This window comes from Nicotiana attenuata, unplaced genomic scaffold (assembly GCF_001879085.1).
Source record: "Nicotiana attenuata strain UT unplaced genomic scaffold, NIATTr2, whole genome shotgun sequence".
Lineage (NCBI taxonomy): Eukaryota > Viridiplantae > Streptophyta > Magnoliopsida > Solanales > Solanaceae > Nicotiana > Nicotiana attenuata.
The window spans coordinates 504,617-525,210 of NW_017670637.1; the positions used below are offsets into that span (position 1 = coordinate 504,617).

Sequence of the window (20,594 nt, forward strand, 5' to 3'; positions counted from 1 at the left end):
TAGGCATAGTTTCTAAAACATGACCAAATGTAAGCCTTATAGACATGATTTCTACTTGACGAGCAAACAAAGTGAAATCCTATAGACATGATTTCTATTAGGCAAAGCAATCAGATTCAAAAGAGTAAAGTCCTAAGAGCATGCTTTCTATTTAGAACAAACAGACTTGAAAATGTAAAGTCCTAAGAGCAGGATTTCTACCCGTATTACCCAGAAATTATGTATCTACCCACCCCCTTTTCACTAAATACCCCAATATCTGTTTACAAATTATTACAGGCCAATGAATGAATTACATAAATAAAAATAAAAAATCAAGAAGCTATACTATAGGGAGCCTTCAATTAGGCCCACGTTTCCCAAAGCCTCCAATGGTCTCATGTGCCTCAGTTCCATAGACAAATCATAGTCTAGGTGCATCAAAGTTCCCTAAGGACCTCAAGGATCCCGGGCAGTGCTTACAGCTAGGCATAGCAACCAAGAATTGAACAAGTGCGGTGTGGAAAGTCCACCCTCAGTATGCCATAGTTCAGAGGTTTCTCAAAGGATCCCAAAGTAGTACACATACTAGAGGGGGCAGAACTTATTGACTAAGAGTAGATTGAGATGTGGTAGACACAAGTTGAAAAGGTTTTAGTAGAAAACTGTGATCAACAATAAGCCTTTCTTGAAAGCAATTCAGTAGAGATTGTTTGACAAAAGAGATTGGAATAGTTAGCAGAGTCCAAACACAGCTAGTTTACAGAACCAAGTAAATTCAGTAATCACACACAGGGGTCAAGGGGTTTGCGGACACATAGAACAATTGGTTGCCAATCCAGAACCCATCAAGGTCTAGGACTGGTTTAGACATGCTCAGAAACAGATGACACTAGCATAGTCACAAAACCAGGCATGAAGAACACAGCCACATAGAGGGGTGATAGGGATTTGGGATCCATGGGATATAGCATGGTAAACATCCAACAAGTATGAGACAAGAGAGCACAAATGGTTAGCCTTGGCTTGCAGCTGGCTAACTTAGAACAATAGCAAATAGCACAAGAGAGAGAGTAGAGATTTTTTAGTATGAAAGATAGTTTTTGAACCACAAGTGTTCATGTCTGTGTGTGTTAGTGTGAGAGCATATATATAGTTTGAAACTAGGTAGAACAATAAGGTAAGAATCAAAGTCAAGCAGTAATTAAGGAACTCAGAATCAGTCAATCAGAAATCAAGGCAAGTACTGCTTAAGTTGAGAGAATCAAATTGAATGGTAAGACTCAGTATCATATAAGGCAAGAAGAGAAATCGGTACATGACTAAATAAGGAAAGAATCAAGGTTCAGTAAGCATAGGGTAGTCAATTAGGACTAGGTTCATGAAACCCCAATTAAGGAATGATTCAGTAAAAACAAAGTACCATAGCAAATAAAGTAATGAAATCAGTCAATTTAAACAGACGAGGTAGAACTTTAGGGTTTTAAAAGAAAATCTTGCAATCAAACCATCAATTAAGGAAGTCAGAATCAATCAAGAGGGAATCATGATTCTGTACTTCAACATACAAAGGGAGAAGGTCAAACAGACGTAGCAAATAGGCAAGGTTAGCAATATCAATAGAAAGAGGCAAGAGACGAACAAACAAAATGAACACAATCACACAGAAGTGACATGAGTAGGCTAGGGACTCAGTAAAATACATTCGAAGCATGGTAACCACAGAGGCTTAACAAGAATCAAGTAGTCAGGCTAACACACAGAACCAAAGCAAAGAAGATCTAAAAAACTGGGGCTTTTTAATCATAGGCGAGTTAAAAAGCAGTAAGAACACAAGATCAGTCAGGATAAGCAAGGAAAGAGGTTTAAACATAAAGAAAAATTGGTTAACACAAGGGTAGAAGGAACTCCGGGAAACCCTAATTTTAAAGAAAGTAAAACGGTTTAAAGTTCAGGATTTTCCAGAAGAAGTTCGTGAATAGTGCAAAACATAGGAAGAAACAGACTTAAAGCGTTAAAAATAGCATAGATCTAAGAGATTCAAACGAGAGTTAGGGTTTCAAAGGAAACCTAAATAGAAACGGAAGAACCTGCTATAAACTTCAAAGATCGTAACAAATACGGTGTGATTTTGTCCAAAATCACACCGGAGAAGCCATGAACAACAGAAACAGAAACCCTAGATCTAAATCGGCATGCCCAGGGCCCTTGAAGGCCTCAGAGATGATGAGCAAGGCGATGGAGGAACCATTGGAGGCTTGGGGATAAAAGGTGGTCGCCGGAGATGGCCGGAGATGAAGGCGACGATTGAAGGGGATTAGGGTTAGGTTGAGAGAGAAGAGTGAGATGAGAGCATCTGAAGGCGGCGGATTTGGGAAATGACCTAGGGTTAGGGGGTCGTAAGAATTAAAAAAGGAAAGGGTTCTTTTGGACCGTTGATCTAGGAGATCAACGGTCAGGATTTGACCGGGTAGATGGGTTCCGGGTTCGGGTAGGAGCTTATAGGGTCTGGGTCAGGTTAATTGGGTAGGAAATTGGGCTAGGAGTGGGTTCAATTGGGCTAAAATTGAAAGCCAAATCTGGCTATAATTCAAATAGCCAATTTTCCCTATTTTAATTTTAATAAATAATAAAATACTTTCTGAAAAATAATTTTTTATACCAAAATGATCTAAAATATATAATTAATGTTTTAAAAATACATGGACCAGTTTTACATATATAATATACATTGTAATTATATGCAATTTAGCTTAAAAATACTAAATGTAATTGTAAAAATGCATAAAAATTATATTAGCCATATTTTGGCATAAGTATAGAAATTAAATGATTAAATCATCACAACAATAATTTTGAAAATAATTATTGGGGATGTTATGAATAAAAGGGGAGAAAATAAATTAATTCGAACCCTTAAAAATATGGGAAAAATTATAAAAACCTTGTGCATGCTTATATATGCATATATATGCTATTTGAAGGTATTTATGCATATTTAAAAATATATAGGAAAAAATTGGGTATCAACAGGTACATTATTTGTACCGACGTCCCTTTTGCCTAGGGACGCTGCGTTTCATGCCCGCATGATACGGAATCGTATAGAAAACACGGATATAGCAAAACACACGGAATCAAAAATAAGAGCTAGACCTACAATGGTTGGAAGAACAAGAACCAATTAGGATGTGAACCTAATTACCTCTATGATCTCAGTCAATTATAACCCTGAGCTATGAAACCCTCAATAGATTGGCAACTCTTGAAAATTCGGATAAAGTAATTAAGAAATTAAGCATTCACTACTAATAGCCCACCAACTAAGACTAATTTAACACTAATAAAAGCAATAAAGAAATTAAAGACATAAACATAAATGCATTAATTAAAAGATAAGGAGAAAGGGTGAGACTTGCATGTCTTCAAGTTTATCATTCATCAAGCCTACCTAAAATAAAAGCCTTAAGGGCTATTTATACTAGAGTGGGTATTTGGCTACAAATGACCCAAACACCCTTAAGCTAATTCTAAGGAGCTTAGTCAATTATTATAAGTGTAGCCTTTTTGATCTTGACTCCTTTAAAGCACTCCAATGCTATAATGTTGACTTAAAAATTATTAGGCATTCTCATCCGGAAAGTATCATCCTCCCCCCCCCCCCCCAAAGAAATTCGTCCTCGAATTTGGACCTTGCAAAACCAAGAAAGAGGCAAACATAAGTACCAAAGCCAATTACGATCAAAGCATTGTATGTCCAAGCTAAAAGATCAAAGATCACAATCTTGTACTCAAAAGTGACACTCTTATGATATAGCCAAGTGTCATAATCTATAAAGAACACATCTCCAACACAAATGACACAAACTTGACCATAAGAAAAATGATACTCGTGAGAATAATCAAGAGAGCGTAAAGTTTCATGCTTCCAACAAAACCACAATCTTGTCAAATCCTCAACAAAGTGCACACTTTTATGGTATAACCAAGTGTCATAAGAAGCAATAAAAATCATGCTCTCCAACCCAAAGAAAGATACTTCACCATGATAAGAAGCAACTCCGGGGTCAAACATAAATTTTAATCCGCAAATATCTACACTTTCCAACAACTTCACGTGACAACTTAAGAGAAATGCCAAGCTCATCATGAATCATCATATAAAGAATATCACAATACTCAAGGTTAAGAGTCTTTACCTCAGTGGCCTTAGACAAACACAAGATAAGCATAAGCCAAACGTACATACTATTCTTGCTTTTGGGCAAAAGGAAAAGCTCATGACAAAAAGTATGCCAAAGTGTTAGTTCAAGGCCTTTCTTACCCTTAGCAACTTTCTCTTGTTGAACCTTCACAAAACAATCAATACAGTTAAGTTCTTTTTGCTCAAAATGATCACTCAAAATACCAAAAGAAACATTCTTACCTTTTTTCGTAGAAGCATTAGCAAAAGCCAATGAGAATGTTCTTTCAAAAGTAGGAATAAGATAAGTAAAGAAATTAATACTAGTGATAGCATCAAAAACTTTACTTTCCTTTTCATGCTCAACAAATTCATGATATAAGAGTCATCAAGATCAAATACATGAGAAGTCAACTCATTGAAATACAAATGAAAGTTTTCTTCTTTTATATTTATGTCATTATAAGTAACTACTTCCACATTCCAACAAGGCATCTTCACACTCACATTTACTCATTTCACCATAAAAATTGAATCATTTTGCCAAAGGAATGAAAATAGAATCAAAAGAATCATCGACACATTCTTCTTGACTCATTTCTTCATAAAAATAAAAACTTTCTTCCAACAAAGTTAAACTAGATTCAAAAGAATCATCACATGCATCATCCCTTAAAGGTGGGGTATCATAAGATTCAACATCACACACATCACTAGCTAAGGAGTCATTTAACAAAGAACTAGAATCATCTAATAATGCACAATAACTCCTAGCTAGTTGCAAGCCATAAGTGTTTTTCTCATTACGAGATAAACAGGTATCAAACTCATCAATGTCATAGCTATATTTCAAACTCAAAGTTTCACCACAATCAGCTAAAGTATCATGAGTAGAAGGATAAGCTATTTTACCTTGAAGCTCTTCCAAAGTGAAATTCTCTTTACCTTGAACTTGTTCATTAAATTTCAAAAGTCTCTTGGAATGGTAGTTTGATCTTCTTCCAAGTTCATCAAAGTATATTGAACTTCACTTGATGGCTCATCTCCAAAAGTACCTTCACAAGATACAATACAACTAGAGAAAGAAGAAAGGTTATTAGCATTAGAATAAGAAAAATCCTCACTCTCTTTTTGTTTTCTCTCATTTTCTTTTCAATCTCTTCACTCTTTTCTTGTGACAACCCACTCACTTCACTCCACGCTTCCTCTCCGTTTTCCGCTCTAGAGTTGTCACTTTTCTCTCCCTCGCTTCTCTCTATCTTTTGTCTCTCATCCTTACTGTTTTTCTTTAAATTTTTCAGGGGTGTGCTCAAAATCATTTGGCCTCTTCCCCTTTTGTACACTTCATCCCCCCTATATTCGTTTTGGAAACTTGGTGGATGTTATCCAACTCATTCAAGGTAGTCTCGTGATCATGTTGAAAAAGTGGGTTGTTCATCATCCGAGGCTCTTGACAAGTTACTTGTGGTCTAGGTAGTGGTGAAGTTTGATAAGGTTGTAGTTGAGGTACTTATGATGGTTGATGTGTGATTGGGGGTTGTAGTAGGTACCACATGACCATGATAGTAAGGTGTATAAGGTATATTAAAAGTAAGTAGTATTTTAAGTAATTTGAGATAATTCTTAATTATGTGAATAATTGGGTAATTACAGATTTTAATGGGAGATTAATTAAGTAATTAAGCTAATTAATTAATTAAGATTATGGATAAGCTTAAGAGCCCCCCATAAGGCAGCAAGTGAAAGATCACTCAAAAGTCAAATGGTGACTCTTTGGTGTATATAGTTAGGTGGAATAATTAGGGATTTTTGGGCAAAATTTATCCTTATCAAGTGGGGCCCACAACCACTTTGATAAGAGTAGCTTCAAACGTGGCATACACTCATTATGAACCATACAATGTGCAAAGAATGGATGTAGTTTTACAAAAAGTTCTTATAACACCACACTTATAAGAGATGTATGTGCTAAGTAACGGATGAATTCCCAAATGAATTCATATGAAATTTCATAATGCTACAGTAGCGTGAAATGCAATTCTAAGAAAGCACGGTGCAATCTTTCTCAAGAATATCATACGAATTTTTCCTTACTCCAATCTTGTTGTCACGTGTTTTGTCGCAATTAACGTATGTTAGAGGGATTGTCAAGAGAATCGACTCAGCTATGTTAAGGATATTCCTTCTTTCCTTTTGGCATGATCTATACGATACAAATGAAACGAGCAAATGCACAACTTCCATAAATGACTCTATTCATAGAAGTGTTAGAGATGCCTATGTTCTTGAATTCCCACGTGTCTTAATATTACATCTTCTGTTCATGGGTCTCAGAAAAATATGTAAGTTGAAAAAAAGTTTACTTTATGATATTACTCAATGGCATAATGGTCTTATGACATTCCGAGAGATTTTATTGACGTACTTCTCATGCACTGTATTCATTATACATGTACATTGACCCATGACCAGATGGCGTTATATACGCGTATATATGTATTTATACGTATATGGGATATGGGAAAAGGTTACAGCGTTATATACGCACTACCACCTGATCAGCTGGTATACGTTGATGATTTTGCCCACTGTGGCCGAGATGATATGATGGGATGCCTTTAGAGGCTTGATGATGTTATGAATGCATATACCTATGCATGACATGACATTTATATGCATATGCATGACATTATAATATTAAATGATTCACAGAGCTTTTTTGACATACATGTCGAGTCTTTTACTCCATGTTTCTCTCATGTCTATTATTTACTGATTTTCATTACTACATACTCGATACATTATTTGTACCGACGTCCCTTTTGCTTGGGGACGCTAAGTTTCATGCCCGCAAGTCCCGATAGACAGGTTGAGAGTCCTCCGAGTAGGCTATCAGCTTAACGGAAGGTGTTGGTGCGCTCCATTTGCTCCGGAGTTGCTTCTTTGGTCAATATGATTAGTACATGTATTGATTGGTACGACGGGGCCCTGTCCCGACCTTTATGATATTATGTATTAGAGGCTTGTAGACAGATGTCATGTATAAGGATTCTTGCATGGCCTTGTCGGCCTATGTTTTGAGTATATAAAGGATCATGCCGGCCTTATAGGCCCATACGTCATATATATAAGTTTGGATTACATGTTGAGTCGTCCAATGTCGAGTATTTCCCCATGTTTTATTCTACTTATCTCACGACAGCCTCTCAGGCTAATTTACCTATGATAGTATGATACAAAAGATACGTTATATAGTTACTCGGTTGAGTAAGGTACCGGGTGCCCGTTGCTAACCATCGGTTTGGGTCGTGATAATAATAAGACATATGGGGAATCAAGAACATAAGCATCTCTAGTATTTCTATGAATAGAGTCATTTATGGAAGTGGTGCATTTTCTCGTTTCGTTTGTATCGTATAGATCATGCCAAAAAGAAAGAATGGATAGCCTTAACATACCTTAGTTGATTTTCTTATCAATCCCTTTAACACACCTTAATTGCGACAAAATACGTGACGACAAGATCGGAGTAGGGGAAAAATCCGTATGAAATGCTCGAAGCAATAACGTTGCTATGCAAAGATAATCTTGGCTAAAACTCTTTCTCAATAACGTTGCTATGTTCCTTGGCTGAAAGTCTCTTAAGAGATGAGAAATTCAATTTTGAATTAGAAAAGTTATTTAACCTTTAAGTGGGCTCCACTTGATATGATGACTAATCCATATACTTATCTAAGGGTGCTACATTAATTTATGACTTAAAAGTCATATTTAAGCAAGTTTCTTGGCTGCCACGTTGGGGCCCTTAAACTTTATCCAAAAACTTTGATTTCTTAGTTGATTATCCCATCAAAGTCATTAAATAATCCAATTATCCACAGAATTAGGAATTATCTCAAATTATTTAAAATACTACTCACTTTTAACACACTTTATACATCTTGCTATCATGGTCATATGGTATCTTTTATGGCACTAGTCCATAAATACCGGGTATTATGGCTCGGACCATATTTTATCCCAAAATAGCAAACTTCGACGAAACTCATGTACTTTGATTCGTTTACCCTCTAACCTTAACGAATTTACTTATCACTTGTTTGAAATAACATAATACTTATAACCTCAAAAATAATCTCATTCCCGAGCTTATATCAATTTACTCATGGTGTACTTTCGTGTACGAAAACATGGGGTGTAACAAGTAACTCTCATAGGTCTAGCTTCCTTGAGAATGCAACCAATCTGTCTATCAGTTTCCATATCCAAAAAACTATGGGTGCTTCCTGAATCTAGCAAGATAGTTAGCACTTTCTTTTTGGTTGTTCCACTCAAGGTGATTGTATTTGGAACCTCTGTTCCTGATAAGGCATTAAGGCTAACAGCTTCCTCCACCATTTCTATCTCTTGTGAGTTCTCAATGTACTCTAATTCATTTGGCAGGTCACTTGTTTGTTCTGGCTCTATTGTTTCTTTTTCAGCTATCATTGCATTGAGTTGTTTGCTCTTACATTGATGCCCAGGCACCCATTTGTCCCCGCATTTGTATCATAGATTGTGGTTCCTTTTGATTCCTACATTAGATGTATTACCCTGCCCTTCTCTAGACCAATTATCTTGAGCTCTATTTACTGTTGAATTGTTAGTCTGTATTGTGCCCTTACTCCAAGTGATTTTGCTTTTCTTATTTTGAGCTTCAATAACTTTCTCTTGAAACCTAGCCTTCTCCACAGCCTGACTCAATGCATAAGGGTTGAGCATTTTCACTATGTTCCTAATTTCCTCCTTAAGACCTTCCACAAAGAACTCCAAGAAGAATTCTTCTGGAATAGTAGGTCTTCTAATTAGTACCCAAGTCTTAAGTTCTTCAAACTTTTCCAGATATTCATTAACTGTGCCTTTTTGTTCTAATTATTTGAACTCGCCAATTAAGTTGAACTTACTATTATCTGCTTCTACAAATCTTCTGCAGATTTCTTCTCAGAAATCTTTCCAAGAGATAGATCCATGGCTTACCTAGTATGAGAAGAACCAAGTCTCAACCTTGCCAACTAAGTGAAGAACTACAGCTTCGAGTTTTTGCTGAGGATCCAACACCTGATTGTATTGGAAATATCGCTCACACCTTCGCAGCCATGAACTCCATCGAAGTAAGGGAATTCGAATCTATGATTGAATTGACCCCTTCCATGCGAAGACTCTACTGAATCACCATACTTATGCCGAGCTCCTGATTTTCTAGTTGCAATCCTTCTCTTGGAGCACTCCCCAGGATTCCATCGTGAGCAGGAAGGAGTTTCTCTATTAACAGATCCAGTTTGCTGCTCAAGTCCTCGAACTTCTGGTTCGTCGAGGCCATGTGCTCCTGCAATTGATTCTCCACTCTTTTGATATTTTCTTCAGTAGAATTTGATCTAGTCTCTGTAATTGTCATTTTCTTAAGGCCAAGAAAGAGCTCTGATACAAATTCTAATAATTTGTAATGAAATTCAGAAATAAAATTGTAAATGAGATAATTAAAGGAAGTCAAATGCGATTTATTAGCTCAAATGTATCTAAGTACAATACATTGTAATTGCCATGGCTACACTATTACAAGCTACAATGGCGTTCTGTAGAAAGAGAAAAAGAATTTAGGTGAAAAGAGGAAGAAGAAAAAGAATCAAAAAGAGAGATATAAAGAGAGAAGAGTAGTTAAATCTGATAATTGGCATAACTTATTTTGTTGAGCCTTTCCTTACTAATAGTCTTCTAGAATATTCTCCACTTAATCTCCATCCTTAGATCTTATTAGGATTTATAGTGTGAGCCACATATCTTAAGTGACTATGGATGCTCCTGATGCTGCCAAGTCACCCCTCTTATTCTTTTATCCCTAACCCTACTTTCCATATTCATTTCATTTTCCTTAACTCTTTAGCCGACAACCTTAGGTATTGACAATCAAACACGTAACAAGCACGTCGTTTCCAACAAATAGATAGGAAGAATAAGCTTACTATTTTCAATAATCTAATTACTAAAAAATAATCAAATGTAGAGTTCTTTCTAATATCTTTTCTACGGCGAAATTTAAAAGATACTCAACTTCTACCAAACACAAATTAAGTTAAGTTACTAGTACAAATTGATGTCGTATCACTTTGTTGAGCAAAATCTTCATTAAGATTATCCGCATTAACGGTCGGCCCTACCTCCTTCACTTGAAATAGCCAGGGTCGATAAAGTTGGGGGCATAAAGAGGTCATAAATACTTTTTCTTAAATGTTGTATATATTTTTATTTGAAGCCGACTTTCCTAACTTATTAAGATGCAAAGTTATTAATAACTTTTATAATTACTCTAATAATATATATATATATATATATATATACACACACACACACACACATACATTATTGGTCTTAAGTAAGATTTTTCAATTTCGGTTAGAAATACTTTATTTTGCAGAAACAAATTATTCACACATTCTATAAGCGATATTGATATTTGAAAAAAGAAATATCAAGTCTTTTTATTTGATTAAGTATATTGATCAACATATTATCTTCTACTCGTGTTATTTAACTTGACACTTTTAATTCATAAAATAAGTATAAAACATCAATATAGCGTGACTTTTAGTTTTTAAGAAACTTTCGAGGTTAATGCAATATGTTTTAGATTCTCGTTGCCTAGTGATCTCGTATATTTATCACCAAATAGAAAATTAAATATTCCAATCTATTCCTTTTTTGTTATTTTCTTAAAATTTATTTTAAAATACCCAAATTTTTGATAAATTTAATTTACAAACCTACTACTCCCAGTAAAAATGGCCCCCAAAATTGCCTAAAGCCGGCGATCATTGGAACTGCTCGCCGGATAACTACAGCCGGCACTGAAAAGAGCCCCGTCGACCACCGGCGTCGACGCCTTGATAAAGTTAGATTTACGTAGCTTCCAGCGATAATCGGAACTGCTCGCCAGATAACTACATCCGGCAATAAGGATTTGGAGGTAGGAACATTTTGGGTATTTATGGGCATGATTTGTGTGAAATTTCCTATCAGGGTAAAGTTTAAAAACACACGACTATGTGTTAAATTAACAGGTATAAAAGGTGCAAGGTACACTCGGGAAGAGACTGGAGTTTCGGTTAGCCCATAAATAACCCGACTTTCTGTTGCTAAACCTAATTCACAATGAGAAGAAGCATAGCTCTTTGTTGGAAAGGCCTAAGATCCTACTGTACTGACGCCGGAGATGGCTTTCAGAGCTCCAAACTCAAAATATTTGATCGCCATCTTAAGCGCGTGCAAGTAATTTCATTTACCTCGATTCAACCATAAACAAATTTATTTGTGTAGAAGAATTATTTCTTTAAGAAAAATATCAGTTTCACTTCTCCGTTTATACTGTGCATTTTTAATTTGAGTTTCATGGTTGGCAGCGTGATAGAGCGGCGTGGTTGATGAAGCCCAAAGATTCTCTTGTTGATACTGTGGCCGAGAATCTACTGGATCGGTTAGAGGTATTTAGTTTAAACTTTCTTTTCCCTAGTACTTCTTTTTCCTCTGCAACTATGTTTACTTTTCTGTGAAGTATTTGGTTTATGAGTGTATTTATGTTTCAACCATACTGCAAAATGTTAATGTTTGCATTTTCTGTCCTGATTCATTCCTACTTTGGATATAATTTCTCCTTCCATCCATGTTGAAAGGTTGATAGTCTAGGGGTGTCAAATGGGCGGGTTGGGCCGATTATGGGCGGGTCAAAACGGGTTGAGTCAATAATTGGTGGGTGCCCAAAAGTTACTTGAGCTAAGATAGGATGGTTCAAGATGAGCTAAAATTTGGGTCATAGCCCAACCCGCCCAACTCTTATCAAGCTTTACTTAATACAGTGTTTTTGAGAGCGCGAAGCGCAAAAAAGCGACAAGGGCTCGCCTCGTTTCAGAAGCGAAGCGCACGCTTTATTAAAGTGAAGTGCAATTCTTAAAAAACATAATTTAAAATTATAAATAATCAAAAACTTCAATTTAAAAACTTAAAAGTAGGTACTAGGTACCACCAAATCATCCACAAACCATAGGACAAGCAAAATCAAAGCTACTAAATTACTAGAATCAACATCTTATTCTTCTACTCTTTTTCTTCTTCTTCAAGATTGTCAAAATCTTGAATTCCTCTATTATCTTCATATTGCTCGTCATCTTCTTCTTCCCCCTTCTCTGCGTGATCACTTTCATCTTCATCAATTAGGGATAGGGATCGACTTGTAGTAGCCACACTTTTTCCCTTCCTAATAGAGCTTGAACTTGGAGTATATCTCCCTAAACCATAAGGATTCTCCCCAACTCCACAACCAACCGCAACATCACCCCAAGTGAAATCGGAGTCGCCTTCAAATACTTCTTCATCTTCACAATTTTCGAGGACTCCGGTTAGCCACTCATTAGCCTCATCAATATTGTCCAAAAGAACTGGATCAATTATATTGCGGTGGTTGTAGCGACACCTCAATGCTCTATTGTATTTTATGAACACTAGATTATGGAGGCGCTTCAAGGTTAGTCGATTCTTCTTCTTTGTATGAATCTGCAAACAAGATGTGTCAACTAATTAGTAGGAGTTTGGACAATTGAGATATAATTTACTTTATCTCAAAACACGAAATAATTATTTTTATTTCTCACATGTTCAAAAACACTCCAGTTCCTTTCACATCTGGATGAGCTACAAGTTAAACTTAGAACTTTAATGGCGAAAGTCTGTAACTCCGGAGTCTCTACACCATATTGGTCCCACCACTCAACTATAGAAGTCAAAAAAAATGTTCAAGAGTTAATAAGTATAAAAAATAAATTGAAGTTAGAGCTATAAAATATAGAAACACTTGGTCACCTGGCGACTTCGTCTTTTTTTGTTTAATTGCAAGTCAGAGCTTAAAAAGTCCTTCAGCTGCCTTGTAAGTAGCAAGCTGATCTACTATCTTGACTTGTTTAGGACCACAATTTATTTTTTCTTAAACTCCGTGCCAGTCAAACAGGTTCACATAAATTGGAACAGAGGGAGTATAAAATTAATCAAATAAACTGAAAATATAACATATATATAATTAATTTTATATGCTGAAATATAATAATAACACATATATAATTAATTTATATGCTGAAATATAATAATAAAATGAAATACATATAATGATTAATTTTATATGCTGAAATATACACTAAAATGAGAAGGAAAAAGAAAGAAAAAAAAAGGATACTTACTCTATTCTGGACTGGAGAAAGAAAGAAGAAGAAGAAAGAAAAAAGAAAAAAACGAGAAGAACTGAAGAAGAAAGGAGAAGAAATTACCTGGGTCGAGCCGCGAGCGAGAAGGGTGAAGTGTTCGAGCCTTCGAGGTCAACTGGTCGAGCGACTGAAGAAGATGGAACCCTAGGTTTTGTTTTGAGACCTCTGTTTTTGTCGAAGAAGTTGTTTGTCGAAGGGGATTGGGGTTTTTTGTCGATTTAGGGTCTGTTTTGTCTAATAGAATAACAGACCCAAAGTTTTTTTTTTTAAAAAAAGGCCCCCTCGTGCTTTTTGCACAAAAGCGATCGCTTCATCGCTTTCTTCACTTCCTCGCTTCATCGCTTTTTCCAGTGAAGCGTGCGCTTCCGAAGATCGAGTCGCCTCAAGGAGCTAGAAGCGACACTGTGTCGCGTCGCGTCGCTTCGCGCTTAAAGCGACGAAGCGCGCGCTTTTCTGAACACTGACTTAATATGTGTTGTTTTCTTATGAATTGTATAATTATTAAATAAGATTTTTTTCTTTTGTTATGGTCATATATAACATATCAAACAAAAAGAATTATGTCTAAGATATTTTGGCAAAGTTACTCATGGATCAATTTGGGTTAAAAATCAGTCCAACTTTAAACGGATTGAGATGAGTTGGGTCAAGATGGGTTGAGTTCAATAAATGGCCGGATAAATAACCAGCCCAACCTTGAACGTGTTGGGCAGGTCATTTGGGCTTGGGCCAAATTTGACAACCTTAGTTGACACTGACAAAAAAATTGATAGTGACAACCATTAGGGACGATAGTAATCTCATACCAAAAGAGAGATGAGTGGGAGGACATTATGAGCATAGTTTAAGATCTATAATTTATGGGTGACTTCAGTCGTGCCGTTCTTTAGATAAAGATTAGATGAGCCTATCATATTATGGTTGAGGTGTTATATCCGAATGATGCCTGATTGCTTTTTTTTTTTAATTTGGTGAGTGATACCTAATTACTTAAGTAAATTTCGACAGCCTATGCTTTAATGTACGTCATGTCACTATAATTATTGTTGAAGACACAACTACAATCAGTTTTTGGTTTTGAGAAGATGAAGAGGTAGGTGAAATACTTCCTAATGAGTCGTCTAGAGTCCAACTCATCTGCCTACGGGGGACTCATATGGCTTAGCTTGGGCTAGTTGGCTTGCACATCCTCTAGGATCCTGGACAAGTCAAAGGTGCTCTGAGTGTCATTTGATTCATGGACTAGTTATTTGCGGATTATAATGCATTTATTGTTATGCTGATAATATTATAGGGATTGATGCTGTGAATAATAAGGTAGGAATTGTTATGAGTGATTAAGTGTATAATAATACATCAAATTGTTACAATAAAAAAATAATACATCAAATTGTTATGCAGTGATTACCTACTTTAAGGGTATTTTTTTCCTCTAGATACTCTTATTGGTTTATTGCCAATACATGTATTATTTCACATTTTATTTCGTATATAATACATAGATTCACCAATAAGTTATGCCAATATTAGTAATGCACAGTGTTTAGAAAGGCGCGCGCTTCGTCGCTTTAAGCGCGAAGCGACGCGACGCGACCTATTGTCGCTTCCAGCACACTGAGGCGACTCGATCTGAGAAAGCGAGCGCTTCACAGGAGAAAGCGATGAAGCGACGAAGCGGATAAAGCGATGAAGCGATCGCTTCTTTCCAGAAAAGCGCAGGGGGTCTTTTTCTTAAAAAAAAAAACTTTGGGTCTGTTATTTTATTAGACAAAACAGACCCTAAATCGACCAAAAACCCCTTCCCCTTCGACAAAACAGAGTTGACTCACAAAACCTAGGGTTTTTTACCTGCTGAAGCTGAAATCCAAAAGCAGAGACGCCATTGCTGACACTTTCTCTCTCGCTCGAGTTCTCCTTTCTTGCTCGCGACACTCGCCATTGCTGACCCAGGTAATTTCTTCTTCTCCTTTCTCCTTTCTTCTTCTGTTCTTCAGTTCTTCTCGTTTTTTTTTTCATTCTTCTTCTTCTTTCTTTCTTTCTTTCTCTGTTTCTCCGGTCCATAATAGAGTAAGGACTAAGGAACAATTTTTTCTTTCTTTTTCCTTTTCATTTGTGTATTTTTTCAGCATATATATTTAATTATTATATGTATTTCATTTATTATTATATTTCAGCATATACAATTAAATTATTATTATATTTCAGCATATAAAATTAAATTATTATTATATTTCAGCATATAAAATTAATTATATATATGTATTAGTTTTAGTTTATGTAATTTTTTAAATGTATATTTCAGTTTATATAATTAATTATTATATATATTATATGTATTTTCAGTTTATTGATTATGTTTTTTCTTATATCTTAATAGGAATATTAAAATGTCTCAAAGTTCGAAAGAGAAAGACCCGGCTTGGAGCTATGGTGAGAGAGTTAATGAGAAGAATACAAATGTTGTATGCAAGTTTTGCAACAAGATTACAACGGGTGGCATTTATCGCTTTAAATACCATCTAATTGGTGGCGATAGAAACGTCACAAGTTGTCCGAAATGTCCACCGGAGGTGGGGGAAGAAATAAAGAACTTTTTTGAGAAGAAGAAGGAGCAAAAAAATCAAATGGTTCATCAACCAATGGTGACCAATCTTGATGATGATGATGATGATGATTATATTGAAGAATTGTCACTTCCAACAAAACGGGGAAGAGATGGGTCAAGCCATGGATCATCGACTAAAGGTCCTATCTTGCTACTTCTCAAAGAAGCCGGGAGCAAAGGGCGGTGGAAAAGATGTACAAAAAATTGCTAAAGACATTTTGAGGGATCGTGCAGTTAGAGCTTTTGCACGATGGGTCTATGATGCTGGGCTCCCCTTCAATTGTGTCAACTATGACACTTTTGGAGACTTTATTGAGGTCGTTGGTCAATACGGACCTGGAATGAAGCCTCCCACTTACCATGAAATAAGAGGTCCTTATCTAAATAAGGAAGTGGAGGAGACTAATAAAATTGTTGAGGAGCATAAAGTTGTGTGGAACAAGTACGGCTGCTCCATTATGATGGACAAGTGGACGGCGAGAACGGGGAAAATGATTATTAATGTGTTGGTGAATTCTCCCCGGGGAAGTTTGTTTCTTGAGTCCATTGATGCTAGTGACTCATCCACCGACCACATCAAAATGTTCACCTTGTTTCAGAACACTATCGAAAAGATTGGTCCAAGCAAAGTTGTTCAAGTGGTCACTGATAATGCAAGTGAAAATGTGAAAGCGGGTGGCATGATTGAAGGAGCGTACAAGAATGTCTATTGGACTCCATGTGCGGCTCATTGTATCAACTTGATGTTCGGGGATATTTTCAAGGAAAGACCCTTCTCTACAGTTTTTGGCCAGGGCGTTAGATTACATTCTTATATTTGTCAGCGGCCCTTGTTATTGAATATGATGAGAAGATTCACCATGCAAAAAAATTTGGTGAAACCGGGCAAGACAAGGTTCGCCACTGCTTTCTTGACTTTGCGTAGTCTCCACTGTCAAAAAGACAATTTGAGAAAGATGGTCACTTCAGAGGAATGGAGCAGGAGTAAATTTGCAAAGGAAAGTGCGGGGAAAGAGGTTGCACGCATTATTCTTTCTTATTCTTTTTGGAATAATGTCCTTCATGCTCTTAAAATTGGTGGCCCTTTGGTTAAAGTACTCCGTTTGGTAGATGGGGAGGCAAAACCATCAATGGGCTACCTCTATGAAGCTATGGATAGGGCCAAGGAGACTATTCAAGCATCATTCAGTGATGAGCAAAAATATGCAAAGGTCTTTCAGATCATTGATGCAAGATGGGATGAGCAACTTCATAGACCTTTGCATGCAGTTGGACTTATTCTGAACCCATCACTCTTTTATGAGCAGCATGAGAAGAATTCATTGGCTAAAGAAGTGTGGACAGGATTCCATCAGGTTGTTATCAAGTTGAACCCAGATGAAGACTTGCAAGAAAAGATAGTAGATCAGCTTGCTACTTACAAGGCAGCTGAAGGACTTTTTAAGCTTCGACTTGCTATTAAACAAAGAACGACGAAGTCGCCAGGTGACCAAGTGTTTCTATATTTTATAGCTCTAACTTCAATGTATTTTTTATACTTATTAACTCTTGAATATTTTTTTTGACTTCTATAGTTGAATGGTGGGACCAATATGGTGTAGAGACTCCGGAGTTACAGACTTTCGCCATCAAAGTTCTAAGCTTAACTTGTAGCTCATCCGGATGTGAAAGGAACTGGAGTGTTTTTGAACACGTGAGAAATAAAAAGAATTATTTCGTGTTTTGAGATAAAGTAGATTATATCTCAATTGTCCAAACTCCTACTAAATACTAATTAGTTGACACATCTTTTTTGCAGATTCATACAAAGAAAAGGAATCGACTAACCTTGAAGCGCCTCCATAATCTAGTGTTTATAAAATACAATAGAGCATTGAGGCGTCGGTACAACCACCGCAATATAATTGATCCAATTCTTTTGGACAATATTGATGAGGCTAATGAGTGGCTAACCGGAGTCCCCGAAAATTGTGAAGATGAAGAAGTATTTGAAGGCGACTCCGATTTCACTTGGGGTGATGTTGCGGTTGGTAGTGGAGTTGGGGAGAATCCTTATGGTTTAAGGAGATATACTCCAAGTTCAAGCTCTATTAGGAAGGGAAAAAGTGTGGCTACTACAAGTCGATCCCTATCCCTAATTGATGAAGAGGAAAGTGATCATGAAGAGGAGGGGGAAGAAGAAGATGACGAGCAATATGAAGATACTAGAGGAATTCAAGATTTTGACAATCTTGAAGAAGAAGAAGAAGAGTAGAAGAATAAGATGTTGATTGACTTCTAGTAATTTAGTAGCTTTGATTTTGCTTGTCCTATGGTTTGTGGATGGTTTGTGGATGATTTGGTGGTACCTAGTACCTAATTTTAAGTATTTAAATTGATGTTTTTGATTATTTATAATTTTACATTATGTTTTTTAAGAATTGCGCTTCACTTTAATAAAGCGTGCGCTTCGCTTTGCGCTTCGCTTTTGAAGCGAGGCGAGCCCTTGTCGCTTTTTTGCGCTTTGCGCTCTCAAAAACACTGGTAATGCAGAATTCAATGCCAAAAATCAAAAGCTGCATTAGTGGTGTTATGCTGAAAACTAAATGATGTATTAGGTATGCAGAGATTTCATTAGTATGCGTAGGTAAATATGGCAAACAAAGTGTTGGACACGAAATTTATGCTAGGATTGTTTTTCCTTATGCTCCCAGATGAATGACCCCTAATAGTGAGATGCCATGGATCTGTTCCCACAGAAAAGAAAAATAAAGATTCTAAGAGTTTCTTGTTGATATACATTAATCAACTGCCTAAAAGCATTAATTGTGCTTTGATAGTGTAACTTTACATCTTTTTGTGTTTGCAGGATTGTAAGAGAACATTTCCAACGACATTGTGTATGGGGGGTTCTCTGGAAGCTATCAGACGGTTATTGCGCGGACGTGGTGAGAAAAAAGTTTCTTGAGGCACATGTTTAAGTATTGTTTCCTAACATTACTTAGTTTTGACTTCTCAATTCAAAATTTTAATATTTAACATATTTTATGAAAAGATCAAGCTTTCGTTTTGGTAACAAAATTGTGAAGGAAATAATGCAATTTTAGTCAGTTAGACGGAAGTGAGGCTGAGATGGTTTGAGCATATGAAGAGGAGTAGCACAGATGTCCTTGTGAGGAGGTGCGAGAGGTTGGCGGTAATAGTTCTAAGGAGAGGTATAGTTAGACTGAAGAAGAATCGGGGAGAGGTGATTATACATGGCGCGACACATCTTCAGCTCAACGAGGACATGACCCAAAATAGGGGAGCATGGAGGTCAAGGATTGGGGTAGAAGGTTAGTGGGTAATCGAGCGATTTCTCCCTTCTCGGTTGGAGAGCATGGTTGTAGTTTGGAGCACCTAATATGCCCCCTCTGCTCCTTATCAGTATTATTAGTGTTATTCGATTGCTAACTTATTCCCCCGAGAGCATGGTTGTAGTTTGGAGCACCTAATATGCTCCCTCTGCTCCTTATCAGTATTATTAGTGTTATTCGATTGCTAACTTATTCCCCAATTTTATTACCACTGTTGTTTCCTTTATTTTGGTTGTCTTACTACAATCCTACTATTACTACTGTTTTTTTATTGCTTTGGTTATCCTACTACTGATCTTCTCCTTGTTCTCCAATTTTATTGCTAATGTTTTTCTTTAATTTGTTTTGAAAGTGCTTTTCTTGAGCCGAAGGTCTATTACATATAACCTCTCTAGCTTACACAAGGTAAGAGTAACGTCTGCGTATACTCTACTCTCCCCAGACCCCACTTGTGGAATCATACTGGATATGTTATTGTTGTTATTGTTGTTCTTGTAGTGTAGGAGTAGTTAAACATGTCTTACGTGATGGAAGTTATGAAAATTATACTAGCTTGAAGAAGTTACTTCTTTGGACTTTTAACTTCTCGGTGTTGTATACTTGATTTTATAGGGTTGCCCTATCTAATAAATTGTTTTTCTTTAAGAAGAATGAAAGTGAAGCATAATTAGATGGAATTTTGGTGCCGTAATTTAATGGTTCAACTATCTAGGCTTAATTTACTAGAGAATGATAGATGATGTAGTAAAGAGCATGAAAATAGGAAAGCTGAAATGGAGGAGTACTATGGGATTGCTATACGATAGGACGATACCTGACACAGTGAAAGGTAACATTTATTGAACTGTGGTGAGACCTTTAAATGTGAAAATATAGGAATAAATTTGAGATTTAGAGGACCTCTAGTTTTTGATAATGTCCTATGTTCCTGAGAAAGTATATTATTTATAAGCATGGAATGATTTGGGCCCGAACAGAGTAGAATATTTACAAAGGATTCATATCGCTATCTCTAACTTTATTGTGGAATTGAGTCGTAGTTGATTCATTGATGTTGGTCTCAGGAGGGAAAAAACCAAGCAAAGGAGACTTGCGATTCGCGGAAAAGTTACTTAAGAAAAGTTCTGTTGTTTTGTTTAGTATTTTCATATGTTGAGTAGAGGTTTATGGTTGAGGGACTGAAAAAGTTTCTTGGGAAAATGATTAACAGA

General features: G+C 36.4%; 3 protein-coding genes across 3 annotated transcripts; 2 read left to right on the top strand and 1 right to left on the bottom strand.

Moving 5' to 3' along the window:
• Window positions 1–12,286: 12,286 nt before the first annotated feature.
• On the bottom strand, window positions 12,287–15,382 carry LOC109241763. The gene is made up of 3 exons (XM_019408542.1): window positions 15,292–15,382; window positions 12,841–12,959; window positions 12,287–12,742 (listed from the first exon to the last, which is right to left on the bottom strand). The coding sequence occupies exons 1-3, from the start codon at window positions 15,380–15,382 to the stop codon at window positions 12,287–12,289; spliced, it is 666 nt and encodes a 221-aa protein (XP_019264087.1).
• Window positions 15,383–16,046: 664 nt separating this feature from the next.
• Window positions 16,047–18,542, top strand: LOC109241766. The gene is made up of 3 exons (XM_019408544.1): window positions 16,047–17,533; window positions 17,623–17,741; window positions 17,847–18,542. The coding sequence occupies exons 1-3, from the start codon at window positions 16,099–16,101 to the stop codon at window positions 18,300–18,302; spliced, it is 2,010 nt and encodes a 669-aa protein (XP_019264089.1). The 5' UTR covers window positions 16,047–16,098; the 3' UTR covers window positions 18,303–18,542.
• On the top strand, window positions 16,159–18,995 carry LOC109241764. The gene is made up of 5 exons (XM_019408543.1): window positions 16,159–17,533; window positions 17,623–17,741; window positions 17,847–18,298; window positions 18,490–18,571; window positions 18,897–18,995. The coding sequence occupies exons 1-5, from the start codon at window positions 16,159–16,161 to the stop codon at window positions 18,993–18,995; spliced, it is 2,127 nt and encodes a 708-aa protein (XP_019264088.1).
• Window positions 18,996–20,594: the final 1,599 nt, after the last annotated feature.